The sequence below is a fragment of the Hypomesus nipponensis genome, chromosome 14 (genome assembly GCF_054491055.1).
Source record: "Hypomesus nipponensis isolate SF chromosome 14, ASM5449105v1, whole genome shotgun sequence".
In the NCBI taxonomy this organism is placed as follows: domain Eukaryota; kingdom Metazoa; phylum Chordata; class Actinopteri; order Osmeriformes; family Osmeridae; genus Hypomesus; species Hypomesus nipponensis.
In genome coordinates this window covers 9,445,942-9,459,369 of record NC_140374.1, presented here as the reverse complement: position 1 = coordinate 9,459,369, position 13,428 = coordinate 9,445,942, and the positions used below count along the sequence as shown (strand labels likewise).

At 43.5% G+C, this 13,428-nt stretch overlaps 1 protein-coding gene across 3 annotated transcripts in view; it reads left to right on the top strand.

Moving 5' to 3' along the window:
• tbc1d2b (TBC1 domain family, member 2B) overlaps window positions 1-13,428 on the top strand; it is a 133,830-nt gene that overhangs the window by 80,780 nt on the left and 39,622 nt on the right. The window contains exons 6-12 of one of the 3 annotated variants that reach the window (XM_084672046.1): window positions 328-585; window positions 670-750; window positions 1,082-1,192; window positions 1,405-1,601; window positions 1,756-2,250; window positions 2,486-2,603; window positions 9,631-9,816. In XM_084672046.1, coding sequence (XP_084528172.1) covers window positions 328-585; window positions 670-750; window positions 1,082-1,192; window positions 1,405-1,601; window positions 1,756-2,250; window positions 2,486-2,603; window positions 9,631-9,816 — 1,446 coding nt within the window. Of the gene's footprint in view, window positions 1-327; window positions 751-1,081; window positions 1,193-1,404; window positions 1,602-1,755; window positions 2,251-2,485; window positions 2,604-9,630; window positions 9,817-13,428 lie in introns of all 3 variants that reach the window. The other 2 variants (XM_084672045.1, XM_084672044.1) reach the window with 2 other exon arrangements.

Genomic DNA, 13,428 nt, shown 5'->3' with positions numbered 1-13,428 from the left:
GCAACCTACCCAACCCTGCGAGCCACAGTCTTCGCGTTGTCACAAGCCAGTCTTTGCGGTATCTCGAGCCACATTGGTTTAAAATGTAACACAATCAGTAAAAACAATAATACAAGTCAAACACAAGCTGGAGTCTTTGCAGGAATCCAAAAAAATAGATTAAAAAAATAATAAAACCTTCTGAGATAAAATGAGTTAAATGCTTTGGTAATGGATTTTAATCTGTCTTTTGAAAATGTTTAGCGTGTTTGCTGTGTTCCATAGTTTTGGGGCGTAATTGACACAGGCCGCATCACCTTGATAAGTATCCTTTTTCATCTCTAATAGGAGCTGGTGAGGCTTCTACAGCAGACCCTGAGGAGCTCCCAGTGTGAACAATATCTAGCACGCAGCCTTACTGCGGTCTCAACCCCAGGTCAAGATCCAAGCCTAGAACCAGGCCCAGGGGGAGACCAGGAACGAACCCAAGCTCAGGCTCTCCTCCAGGAGAGGGAGGAGCAGATCAAGGCCCTGTGTGGCCACATGGAGCGGCTTGGCCTGGAGAAGGAGAGCCTACAGCAAGAGCTGAAGGGCCTGAAAATAAAGGTGGGTGAGATCAATGACCAGCTGGGTATGCTGATGGAGACCATCCAGGCCAAGGATGAAGTCATCATCAAGCTCTCCCAGCAGAGTGGTGAGGGTTGCGACGGATCCCCAGAGGGCAGCTCACCACCCCCTAACAAGGACCAGCAGGTACTGGACAACCTCAAGGTAAACACAGCACTAGTATCTACACATGAGAGCATACATGCTCTAATACCAAATATAACTAGATGACTTGGCAGAGAGGAAGGAAGTGAATGAACCAACTGACCTCAGTACTTTCTAAGATGGTACTTCAGACCTCACACATCTTTTTGAGTTTGGCAAAGGTGAATTTTGAAACCAGACATTCAGTTCATTTAAATTGTAATTATTTTTAGTACCTGGGGACTGAGTATTGTCAGGGTCGCCGCCAGGAATTTTGGGCCCCATAAAAAAAATGTGTCCAACTTTTTCCCCCTATACGGCGCCCCTGAGTATTGTTTATGTATTTTTGCAGGACAGTCTTGAAGGATACAAGTCTCAGAACAAGTTCCTGAACAAAGAGATCCTGGAGCTTACCGTTCTACGCAGGAATGCAGAGAGCAGAGAGAAAGCAATGGAGGCAAAGGTAAAATTGATTATTCTGTGGTGGCTGAGGTTTGGTTGTTTGTTGGTCTTAAACTGTGCCACTGATAATAGAAACAGGAACACACTTTTAGAGAAGGCCATCAGAACAGCTGTTGTGAGAAACCATGTGTCTACTCATTTGAAAATGCCATCCAAATAAAATATTAGTTGATCAAACAATCGTTCCTTTGTGTACTCATGTTTTTGTGCCAGTACACAGTCCTAGAGGCCCAGCTGTGCCAGGTGGAGAGTAAGTACCTGGTTCTGCTCCAGGAGGTGAAGACCCCAGTGTGTTCATCCTCAGAGCAGACTCAAGCCAGCGAGGTAATCTCCAGATTGCTAGAGGACGCCTTGCAGGTTGAGACCGCTGACGTGCAAGAACACACCATCTTCAAGCCACATCCCGTCAGGTACTGTATTGTACTGTATTGTACTGTAACCACTTAATCAGCATTCATAGAGTTAGGAACTATGTTTTCAATTTATATTTTTACATGTACAGAAACATGATTTGATGACTCATTGACCTGAGTCTTCTCTGTGTGTCTCCTCTTTTCTGCACAGTGAGTATGACGTGTATGGCTTCAAAACGGTCCCTGAGGAGGAGGATGAGGAGGAAAAGCTGGTGGCCAAAGTGAGGGCCCTGGACTTGCACTCACTCTCCCTGACCGACCAGGAGGTGTCTGTGGGGGTGAAGTGGGAGAACTACCTGTCCAGCACCATGAACAGGGAGATGGTGCGCTCCCCGGAGCTCAAGACCCTGATGCGAAGCGGAGTGCCTCATGTGCACCGTTCCAAAGTGTGGCGCTGGTGCGTGGCCTTCCATGTCAAGAAATTCCGTGACAGCTTAGCGACAGACTACTATGAAACCCTCCTGCGTGTGGCCCGGGAGAAACCCAACCCGGCCTCCAAACAGATCGAGCTGGACCTGCTGCGAACTCTTCCTAACAACAAGCACTACTCCTCCCCCAGCGCAGATGGCATCCAGAAACTCAGGAACGTTCTATTGGCCTTCTCCTGGAGGAACCCAGACATTGGCTACTGCCAAGGCCTCAACAGGTAGAGGGAGGGCCTTGGTTTTTAAGCATGTGACCTGTTGCCAAATGCTGCACATTAAGTAGATGTTTACTGTGCTTACAAGATAAGATATGACTGGATGATTGTTTATCAACTTTATTTTTCTTTTCAAAGCTTACTGGGAGCTATTTTGTTCTCAGCTCTCAGCTTTGTCCTCAGCTTTTAAATCTGTCTAGATTATGTTGCTAATCAGTATGACTCTTTCTTCTCTTGTCAGACTGGCAGCCATTGCGCTTCTCTATCTAGACCAGGAATATGCCTTTTGGTGCCTCATAGCCATTGTCGAAGTCTTCATGCCTCGGGACTACTACACTAAGACACTGCTGGGCTCACAGGTGAACACACTGCTTCAAGGTCTGGGGCCGGTTGCACAAAACAAGTTAAGATTTTCCTTAAAGTCAGAGTTAAGGTTTCCTTAAAATATAAAGCACCCTTAAGTCTTTTTTTATGTTTCCTTAAATGTTCCCTTAAGTATTTACATTTATGCATTTAGCAGACGCTTTTATCCAAAGCGACTTCCAAGAGAGAGCTTTACAAAAGAGCAAAGGTCACTGATCATAACAATGAGGTAGTCCCAAACATTGCAAGCAGCCAAAACATGAAGGATACATTGTGAAAAACGAAAAAAATGCCAAAGGGAAGACCCATAAGAGCATGCAGTTATACAAGTTACAAATTAAAACAACATGAACCTCAAAAAAGTGCAAGACTGTACCTGTAGAAGAACAATTAACACTAAAATATTTCACAGCGAGTACAAGAGTTTACTTCGTTATAACTAACCTACAAGAGCAACAAGTCTCTCAATAAGAGTCATTGTGATCTTGGAGGAAACTAACATTAGGTCCAGCCAAGCATTCCTAAGTGCCGATGTACTCCCGGAACAAGTGCGTCTTGAGCCTTTTTCTTGAAGGTGGGGAGACAGTCAGTGTCCCTGATGGAGGTGGGGAGCTAGTTCCACTATTGGGGGGCCAGGCAGGAGAAGAGCTTGTGTTGGGATCGGGATGTTTTGAGCGGTGGGACCACCAGGAGGTTGTCTGAAGAAGACCGTAGGTGACGGGTGGGGGTGTAAGGCTGCAGGAGAGACTTGATGTAGACAGGTGCAGTCCCATTCACTGCTCGGAAGGTCAGCACCAGGGTCTTGAATCTGATACGGGCTGTGATGGGTAGCCAGTGTAGAGAGATGAGGAGCTGGGTAACGTGGGAGCGTCTGGGTAGATTGTCGACCAGGCGGGCCGCTGCGTTCTGAATCCTCTGAAGAGGGCGGGTTGCACATGCTGGGAGACCAGCGAGCTGCAGTAGTCCAACTTGGAGAGGACAAGTGCTTGGACTAGCAGCTGGGTGGAGTGCTTGGACAGGTATCTCCTGATCTTCCGGATGTTGTAGAGGATGAATCTACACGACCGGGAGACTGCAGCAATGTGGGCCATCAGGGAGAGCTCATCATCCATGGTAACCCCCAAGGTTCCTGGCAGAGGATGAAGGGGTCACCGTCACAGATCCCAGGGTGATTGCGAGATCGTGGGAGATGGAGGGTTTGGCCGGAATGATGAGGAGTTCTGTTTTGGCGGAGATGTCTGTGAGGCAGGCCTCGATCCTAGATGAGATCCCCGGATCAGTCGGGAGAAACGACAGGTACAGCTGCGTGTCATCAGCGTGGCAGTGGTAGGAGAAGCCATGGGAGGTGATGATTGGTCCAAGCAAGATGGTGTACAGGGAGAAGAGGAGGGGTCCAAGGACGGAGCCCTGTGGGACACCAGTAGAGAGCTGGCGGGGGGCCGACACTTTGCCTCCCCAGGAGACCTGGTAGGATCTTCCCGACAGGTAGGATGAGATCCACTGAAGTGCAGTGACAGTGATGCCCATCTCAGAAAGTGTGGAGAGCAGGATCTGGTGGTTAACTGTATAAAATGCTGCAGAAAGGTCCAGCAGAATGATGACGGATGACCTGGAAGCCGTTCTGGCAGACTGGAAGGCAGTGGTGACTGAAAGGAGGGCAGTCTCTGTGGAGTGGCCAGTCTTGAAGCCTGATTGGTTGGGGTCAAGCAGGTTGTTCTGAGAGAGAAAGTTTGACAGGGTGTTAGATACAGCACGTTCAATTGTTTTTGAAAAGAAGGGTAACAGTGATACCGATCTGTAGTTCTAGAGGACGGCAGGGTTAAGGGAGGGTTTTTTGAGTAGAAGGGTAACTCTGGCCTGTTTGAAGGCAGAGGGAAAGGTGCCGGAGGTAAGAGAGGAGTTTAGGACATGGAGAAGAAAAGTTATGATGGAGGGGGAGATGGTTTGCAAGAGAGGGTAGGGGATAGGATCAAGGGGACAGGAGGTGGGGCGATGACAGAGAATGAGGTCAGAGATCTCTGCCTCAGATAGGGGAGAGAAAGAGTTTAGACATTTAGTTGGGTCAGTCATGAAGGGTGAGAGGGTAGGAAAGGTGGGTTTAGGGAACCGACTGCTAATGTCGGTGACTATTTTCTCAAAGAAGGAGGAGAAGTTGTCTGCTGTCAGGGTGGATTGAGGGGGTGGTGGGTTAAGAAGGGTGGAGAAGGTAGAAAAAAGTTTGTGGGGGTTTGAAGCAGTTAATTTTGTTCAGAAAGTAGAGGGTTTTAGCACCAGTTATGTGAGAAGAGAAGGATTTAAGGAGGGAGTGATACTTCTCAAGGTCCAGACCGTCTTTGGACTTGCGCCACCTCCTCTCAGCTGCACGAAGGGTGGACCGTTCTTCACAAATAACATCCGTAAGTGGGATGGGCATTTGATTAAATTGTCCTAATCGATCGTCGGGAGAATTAACAATCGATTTTCGATTAATCATTAACATTTTTATATTAATATTCACTATTTATAGGCTATATCAAAATGCAGTGAAAATAGATAAAACACAACGTGTTTCCGCATTGAGATCTGTATTACAAGAAGAACAACTATTTCTGTAACTCCTAGAAGCGGAGCCAACAGCTAGAAGCCGGTGCTCAAACACAACTGACCCTCGTTTTTTTACGGCTAATTAACAAAGCTTCATAAAAACCTTCGCCCTCAATAATACTTAAGGGTAGCATATCCATCTCGATGGACTTGCAGATCCGTTGGGTAATTTTCTCTGCTTGTTGTGCATCGCAGCTCCTCCGTGCACCGAGAGCAGGATACACCGCCACTAAGCCACAGGCAGGAGGGAGAAAATCGCGCAAGCCTGGTTGACAGGGGATAGAGAGAGTCAAGTGATGCAGTTAAAGTGGTTAACAAGGTGTCGGTGGCAGTGTTAGTGGGATGGGACGAGAACTCGTCAATGGGAAGGAGGATGTTCAATAGAGGAGAAATGAGAGGGAGATAGGGAGCGGAGGTTGCTCCGGGAAGTTACAAGGGGAGGGGTTGGAGGGAGAGAGATTGAGAATTGGATAAAGTAGTGGTCAGAAATGTGCAGGGGGGTTACAGAGGTTAAGTCAGTGATGTTACGTGTCAGGATGAGGTCTAGCTGTTTGCCTGCCTTGTGGGTCGCCGGTGTGCTCAGCAGCGTCAGGTCAAAGGAGGTCAGGAGAGACAAGAAGTCGACGGCCTGCGTTCCTTGGAGGTGGATGTTGAAGTCCCCAAGGACTATCAGGGTGGTTCCATCATCCGGGAGGATGCTGAGGAGCATGTCCAGCTCCTCCACAAAGTTGGCTAGCGGTCCTAGTGGGCATTAAATAACAATTAGGCATAGGCCTGTCGCGATAGTCAATATATTGACTTATCGCAGGTATATGGAAATGAGCGCAATAATTTTTGGTGCTGCGATATACATACATACACATAGCGGACAACGACAGTTGAAGGCGTGAACTCACTGTGTTATAAAGTGTTCTGTTACGTGACATCTACATCTAGTTAGGAAGAACAAGTAAAAATTGACTTGGTTTCAAAGCCGCAATCTTCAGCTCCGGTGTGGGAACATTTTGTCTTTAAACCGAATGAGATGAGAGCCGATTAACGTGAACAAGCCGGTATGTCAACTTTGTTTAAAACAAGTGGAAACGAAAAGAGGCAACTAGCTAACCTAACATCTCACCTAGCAACACATATCTTTCTATCTGACCCAGTTTTTCAAACAGTGAACAACAACTGGAGCTGGAAAGGGGTCTTTACGGTGGCCCTGAAGTGCAAATCACACCCCCTAATATGAGTACATCCCCCAAATGAAAACACTCCCCCCGAATACGAATCAACTCCCCCCAAATCGGATGACTTGTTCACCTCCCCCCGATACAAAAACACGCTCCCCCAAATGGAAAACGACATTACATGAACTCTGAACGGAAAGGGTAGGTACTACACTTTAGCGCTGATTGGATGCAGTAGGCTAACTAACAAGAAATATGAAATTGATCGACAGAAGTAGGCCTACAAAATGCAATAGCCAGGCAGAGTTACGTGCACCAGAACATTTGTTTGGCTATCGAAGAATGTAGCAAATAGTAGGCTGCTTAGGCAAAAGTATTTCGTGTTAAATGTAAAAATCGATAGCCAAACAACTATCCTGGTCCACGTTACTCTGTCATTGTGGCATTTCGTTCTTCTGCCTTCAACTGCGTTTTTAGCGTGCGCATAGGCTAGGCTACTTATATTGTGAAACGTTAACAGCATATCTGAGATTATTTCATAGGAATTACCCTGATTAAAATAAAGAGTAGTGACTCTGAATTGTAAACATTAATGTTTCCTCTTTCCTTCCAACCAAAACGATCAAGTTCATGATAATGACAGAGTTACGTGAACTAGTTGTTTGGCTATGTAAAACACGCAATTTATGCTTTTGCATACGTAGTCTATGCTACATGCTTCGATATACCCCCCAAAAATGTCCTGGTGCACGTAACTCTGTCAGGCTATTGCATGTTTTACTTCTGTCGATCAATTTCTTAGCCTATTAGCATCCAATCAGCGCAAAAGTGTAATACCTACCCTTTCCGTTCAGAGTTAATGTAATGTCGTTTTCCATTTGGGGGAGCGCGTTTTTGTATTGGGGGGAGGTGAACAAGTCATCCGATTTGGGGGGAGTTGAGTTGTATTCGGGGGGAGCGTTTTCATTTGGGGGATGTACTCATAAAAGGGGGTGTGATTTGCACTTCAGGGCCACCGTAGGTCTTCCATACAGTTCTGTTACAGATGCCTTTTCCCGACAGTGCAAATATAAACGTGACAGCGCGAAATGGCGCACAGTCACGGATAGCGTAACTCGCTATATAGCCAAAGAGATGCAGCCATTAAACACGGTAAAAAAACAGCGTCTTCAAATATGCTGCACACTATTGACAAACATAGGGCTGCCAACTCTCACGCATTGGCTGTGAGACACACGCATTTCAACCATTTCACACACTCTCACGCCACACCTTGTACATCTCAAGCTGAAAAGGCAACACCAACGTTGTAAACAATAAGGGATGATGGAGTGAAGCGACATAGACGCGCAAACAGCCATGAAAGCTCGTCGGGGTGGGGGGGGGGGGGGGGGGGATTTACAATTGACGTGTGTAATAATATCGTTTATCGCAATTAATTTTGGTGCAATATATCCACAAGAAAAAGTAGTTATCGTGACAGCCCTAATTAGCCATGCTTTTATAGGATCAGTTAACATCACATAATGGTGTTCAAATGATTTGGCAGTAGCAAGGAGTGGTGTGGATGTCTTTAAATATGTGGGGAAAGAAGCAACCCTGTCCCACCACCCCGCCCAGGTTAAGGTTTTCTGCTTATCTTATACTTAAGGATTCCCTTATAGTTTGTTAAAGCATTGCATGAAAGCCCTTAGCAAACAAAGGAAGAAAACTTGAGGCACCTCTGACTTATTCTTTACCGCAACATGGCCGAGTTTATGGAGATAAATGAACCCATACCACACCTATAGCACTGTTAGGCTATTGTGCTGCAGTCTAAACATGAAGGCTATTTATGCATCGGCTACCGCTGTAAGTAGCTAGATTCACGCCGGTAAATGCAGAGTATAGATCTCATTTTGATCTACACAGTTAAAAGAAGTAGCTCTCACTTAAACGTTACTGTGTAGGCTAGCAACAAGACCTTCAAGTAAAGCTGATATCACCAGTTTTATTTGACTCCCTCCTGTAATTGGTTATCTATTTTTAGGACATAACAGTTGAAGGACTTTAATTGTTGTGTCTATTCTATTATGTAATGATAGTATTCAATGACACAAATCTGTGTTCTAGAAAGAGTGGTCTTAAGTCACAGAGGTACGAAAATATCAGCTTTAATGCAGCAGTTGGAAATCAACAAGTACAGAGCTCTGGGGTTGTCTACGTTTCCCTACCCGCAACAGAGTTTGGGCTGGTTCACAAAGTCCAACTAACTATCTGTCCCTGCCCCAGCATATATTATACAGTGCTGTATGATAAAAAGATGAAAAGAGGGTTGAGCTTTCTCATGCATAGGGGAGTTATTCTTGCCGGCAGGTCCCACCTGCTTGGGTGCCGTCTCAGCCCGGTTTCAAGGTTGCTTCTGGAATGAAGAGATGAAGACACAAATACAGCCTGTTCCCCACACCCTGGGTGAGACACAATGTTTACGCCTAAACAAACTTTTAAGTTCATAAGACATAACTTCAATAAGCACAATGCATAACTTTAATAAGCACAATATATTCTTTACAGTCCATATCATATATACTTGTTCTTTTCTTGAATTGACCACTCTACCAAACTTTGTGTGTTAATTTATGTCGCAATTTTGTCCTACATTCGTTGTTTTTTGTTTGCAGTTATTTGTGGATCAAATGTACTTTTTAGTTTGTGCTTTTTTTTGTATTCCTGTAGAAGCACAATATTTTCTTGCCTTCTTCAATTTTTTTCGTAAGTCTAGCTAGAGCTAAGCTGGAGCTAACTAGCTCTAGCTTTTGTAAGGTGATGCACTTGCGATACAACTGAACAAACGCAGTCTCCGTGGAAATGGTAGAATTTTACCTCTGTGAAATCACATTCAATGCAGTAAATCCCTTAACGTTTCATTTTAGCTAAGGAAACCATTCAAGGGTTTCCGTGCAACACCCTTAAATTAATCCCTTAGCTAAGGAGAAATTGACCCTTAAGTGTCACTAGTTAAGGAAAAACGTAAGGTGTTTTGTGCAACCGGCCCCTGGTCTAATTGGGAGACATTTTTGGTTTGCCCCCTGTTGAGCATGCAGGACATGCCTGTTTCTCCTTTTGACAGAGGGTGCGGCTTAGCATGACATAATAATGTATAGCAGTGGTTAGCATTACTGTGTGTGCCTTTGCTCTTCTCAGTAGGTCCATTTTACCAGTCATAAGAAATGTCCCCATTTATCTTCTGTCTACATGGCTTGTTGACTCTCAGCCATCTCTGTCCTTGCAGGTTGATCAGCGTGTGTTTAAGGACTTGATGAGTGAGAAGCTGCCCAGACTCCATTCACACTTTGAGCAGTATAAGGTTGACTTCTCCCTCATCACTTTCAACTGGTTCCTGGTAGTGTTTGTGGACAGTGTGGTCAGCGACATCCTCTTCAAGATATGGGATGCCTTCCTCTATGAGGGGCCTAAGGTAACAAAGTTTCATTGTTTTCTAACTGGGTGACTTATGGGGATGTAAGACATTCATATGGATAGCCTGATATGGATAGCCTGGAAGGTTGCTGTATATGTGATTTTAACATTTAATTACAATTCCAGTCTTACTTAGTTACTCATGGATCTTTACAACTTTAATACAACAAGTCTTAAACAGTGTCAGTGGTTGTAGAATGTAGGGTGAGGATGCACAAGAGTGGCGCTCCTATCTATTGTTTGTTATGTTCTTGTTTTACTAAGCTTTTCCTAAAAATATCAATCAAATATCATATCGCACTGCAAACTGTCACACCCACCCAAGGACTAGACGAAGGTCTGCAACATTTTGCAGCAGCAATAAATACGCCATTGTGTGGTGTAGTCCTAATGTGCGTAATAAGCCTACTTTGGGCCTATAAATACAGTGATAAGTCACTTATTATTTGATGGCAAAGTTCCCTGTTAACATAATTGGTTTGAATTGAAGGCAAAGCAGGCTAGTTTACAGTTTATTACAATCGTTATGACAATCTTTTCAATACATCTAACAAGTTTCCTTGTTTCTTGTTGCTCTTACTCTTAATGCACCTACCACACTCAATTGGCAAAACTGTTGATTTAATGCTCAAAATCATACATTATAAACTAAACTCAAACACTAATTTTCATAACACAAAAATACACTAACAATACACCATGTCTACCAAAACACTAACACACGTTTGCTTTCAAAAGAAACATTTAATCAATCATAGCATGTCATAACAAACACTAACATCAGATGAAATTACAGAAACGGCATTCTATTATACAGTATGTGTCAGGTCTCACAGTATATGGATCATAGATTGTGTTTTGCAATGCAGTTTCTTTTGAAGCCTCTTTACATTTTTGTTTTGTTGGGTGTAGCATGCATTTTGTTTCTTTTGCTGCAGAAATTCATAACAACAAATGAATGACCCATCTCAGAGTATCTTTATAGAATGTGCGGTTACTGTATTGAAAAAAAGAAGACAGAAACATAATTGCTGCAGTAAAGGCTTCAGTTGCAACAGGACATTACTGCAAGAAATATGCAATATAGCTTCCATTTACAATATTTCATCAGTTACCCTAGGTCCTTCGCTGAGCACCACCACACATTCTAACTCCTCTCCCTTGTCCTGGTACTTGTCTTCCTCTCCTTCGTGCAGGCATTACAAATTCTTTCTTTCTTTGTGTTTCTATGTATTGCTCTTTTTCCACATAAGATTAGCCCAAATAAGTCCTCTTACTGTATGTACATTATGGTCATGCAATTGAAAGAACCTCAACACCTGAGTCTTTCCTAGTTGGGAATCAGCTGTGATTTACAGTATTTGCATAACTTGAGTTCCTGCTACTGTTTCTCAGAAGCAATGGAATAAAATACAGGAGATATGTTTGTTTCAATTTACAATATGAACAGCTGTTCAGTTTGGCTTTAGCCCATAAGTTAGGTTTTGAACATGATGTTATCTGTTCCGACATACAGTGTGGAAGCATTGGTAAATTGGGCAGTAAAAATCAATAGTTTTGGTCTCGGTTGAGCTTGTGTGTAAAATAAGTTCAACCATTTAATATTTGTGTTTATTTTATGCATTTTGTGTCAAAGCAACAAGAAATGTGTTACTTGTATAGCCAACACAGACAGATGTTGTGCTAACTGTGTCAAGACTTTAGGAAACTAGGAAACATAGTGATTGTAAAATACTGTATTTATATAGGCCTAGCACAATTTATTCACAAAATTCCAAGTGCTTTACAAATGAGCAGAAGTGTAAGTGTAGTGTGTATTTATTAAAACAAAAACATTTGTAAAACTATGCAAATTATTTGTTGGAAAATTATAAATGAGAGAATTATTCTATTTTAAATGAGAATGCACGAAAAAGGTATAACTACTTATTTTGCGCAAACATGTCTGCTCTCAATTGTGCATAAGAGTGCGTAAATTCTGTTCTTACTTAAGAACAAATCCCAAATAAGAAAACATTGGTGAATATTTAGGAAATGTAATCTGAAATGTAACATTGTCCACTCGAGTGTTGTCTACCGTATATTACCAGAGCGAACGCTGCTGCTGTACTCTGTTGCTGCTAACGCTGTTGCTGCTAGCTTTGTGCTTTGCTTGCTTGTGATATAAACTCAGCCTGACAATCAGTACACACAGCCTTGGTTTTGTCAACTGGGCCGTCTGGCAACTTTTCGAATTGGAACTTCCCATCTAAAAGCCCTCTCTCCATCATTCAGCTACCGTCGGCAGTCGAAGTCATGTGACGACAGGTGATTCCCAGGGTCAAAAAGAAACCTGCGTTAAAGGCACCATTTTTTTGATTGTGTAAAAGTGAGATTGCGTTAACGCAGTATTATCGCGTTAACTTTGACAGCCCTAATATGTATATATATATTCTACCTTGTCATAGTTGAATAACGACAGTTCGGTGGGTAAAATCAACATACAGTGAACCTCAAAGTCCATTGACACCTCTTTCCTATGAAAATCTCAAAATGAAAAAATGTGTCTGTAAAACGCTAGCTTTTCAACAAAGCCACCGGACTGACCGCCTTTTTTGGCTCTGGTCTGTATATTTGTCACGCCCCAAAATGTACATCCAGACCAGGCCACTGGTGTTATTGCCCAGTCTGAGGTAGCGTAGATCTCCGATGCTAGTTTAGCTGCGCGCTGCTTTGTGTAGGCTACTTCTAAGCAATTACAAAAAAAACGTTTTGAAGTATAACAAGGATATTGAAAATGGACCACATCGTAAATGCTGTGTTCCAGGCTGTACAGGGAAGGCTATCACTCAGTTTTCCAAAGGAGGCAAACATTCGACAGGCATGGCTGCCGTTTGTCTATGAGAAGATCCTAGCGAAGTTCGACACTCAAGTATTTATTTGCTCTGAACATTTCACCCAGGACAGTTTTGACAACCTCGGACAATTTCAAGCAGGATTTGCTAGGAAGCTGAACTTGAAAAGAGGTGCAGTTCCGACCGTATGCTCATCGCAACAGCAAGCTGTAAGTACAGTATGATTTTGTCACTAAAGGTTATTAGCAATGCTAATGTTTCCTGTATCTAGCATAGGTAGAATGCTAAATACGTTTTCTAAACACATCAACATACTTTACTTAGGAAATAACTCGAGCTAGACTAGCTGTAGGCATTAGAAGGGAAGCTTTCCGAAAAATAGCCAGAAAACTAATAGCAGTGTGGCCTATTGCTAACGCCTGTCTCGATTATCTATTTGAAAGAACTGGAGAAAGGCAGGTGCTAGATACAGGATATGTTTGCATTGCTAATAAATGTTACCAACAAAATCATACTACAGCTTGCGGTTGTGATGAACGTAAGGTCGGAACGCACCTCAGCAACAGCTTCATAGCAAATCCTGCTTTAGGCCTACTTTGTCCTCGGTTTTCAAAACCGTCCTTGGTGAAATGGTTTGCGCAAATGTGTGGAGGGTCGAACTGCACAGGGATCTTCTACGCTACTGTATAGACAAACATCAGCAATGCCCGTCTAGTCAATGTTAGCTAGACTCTAGCTCATCTGCTTCTTATTAACGCTGATTTGCAAGGACTATT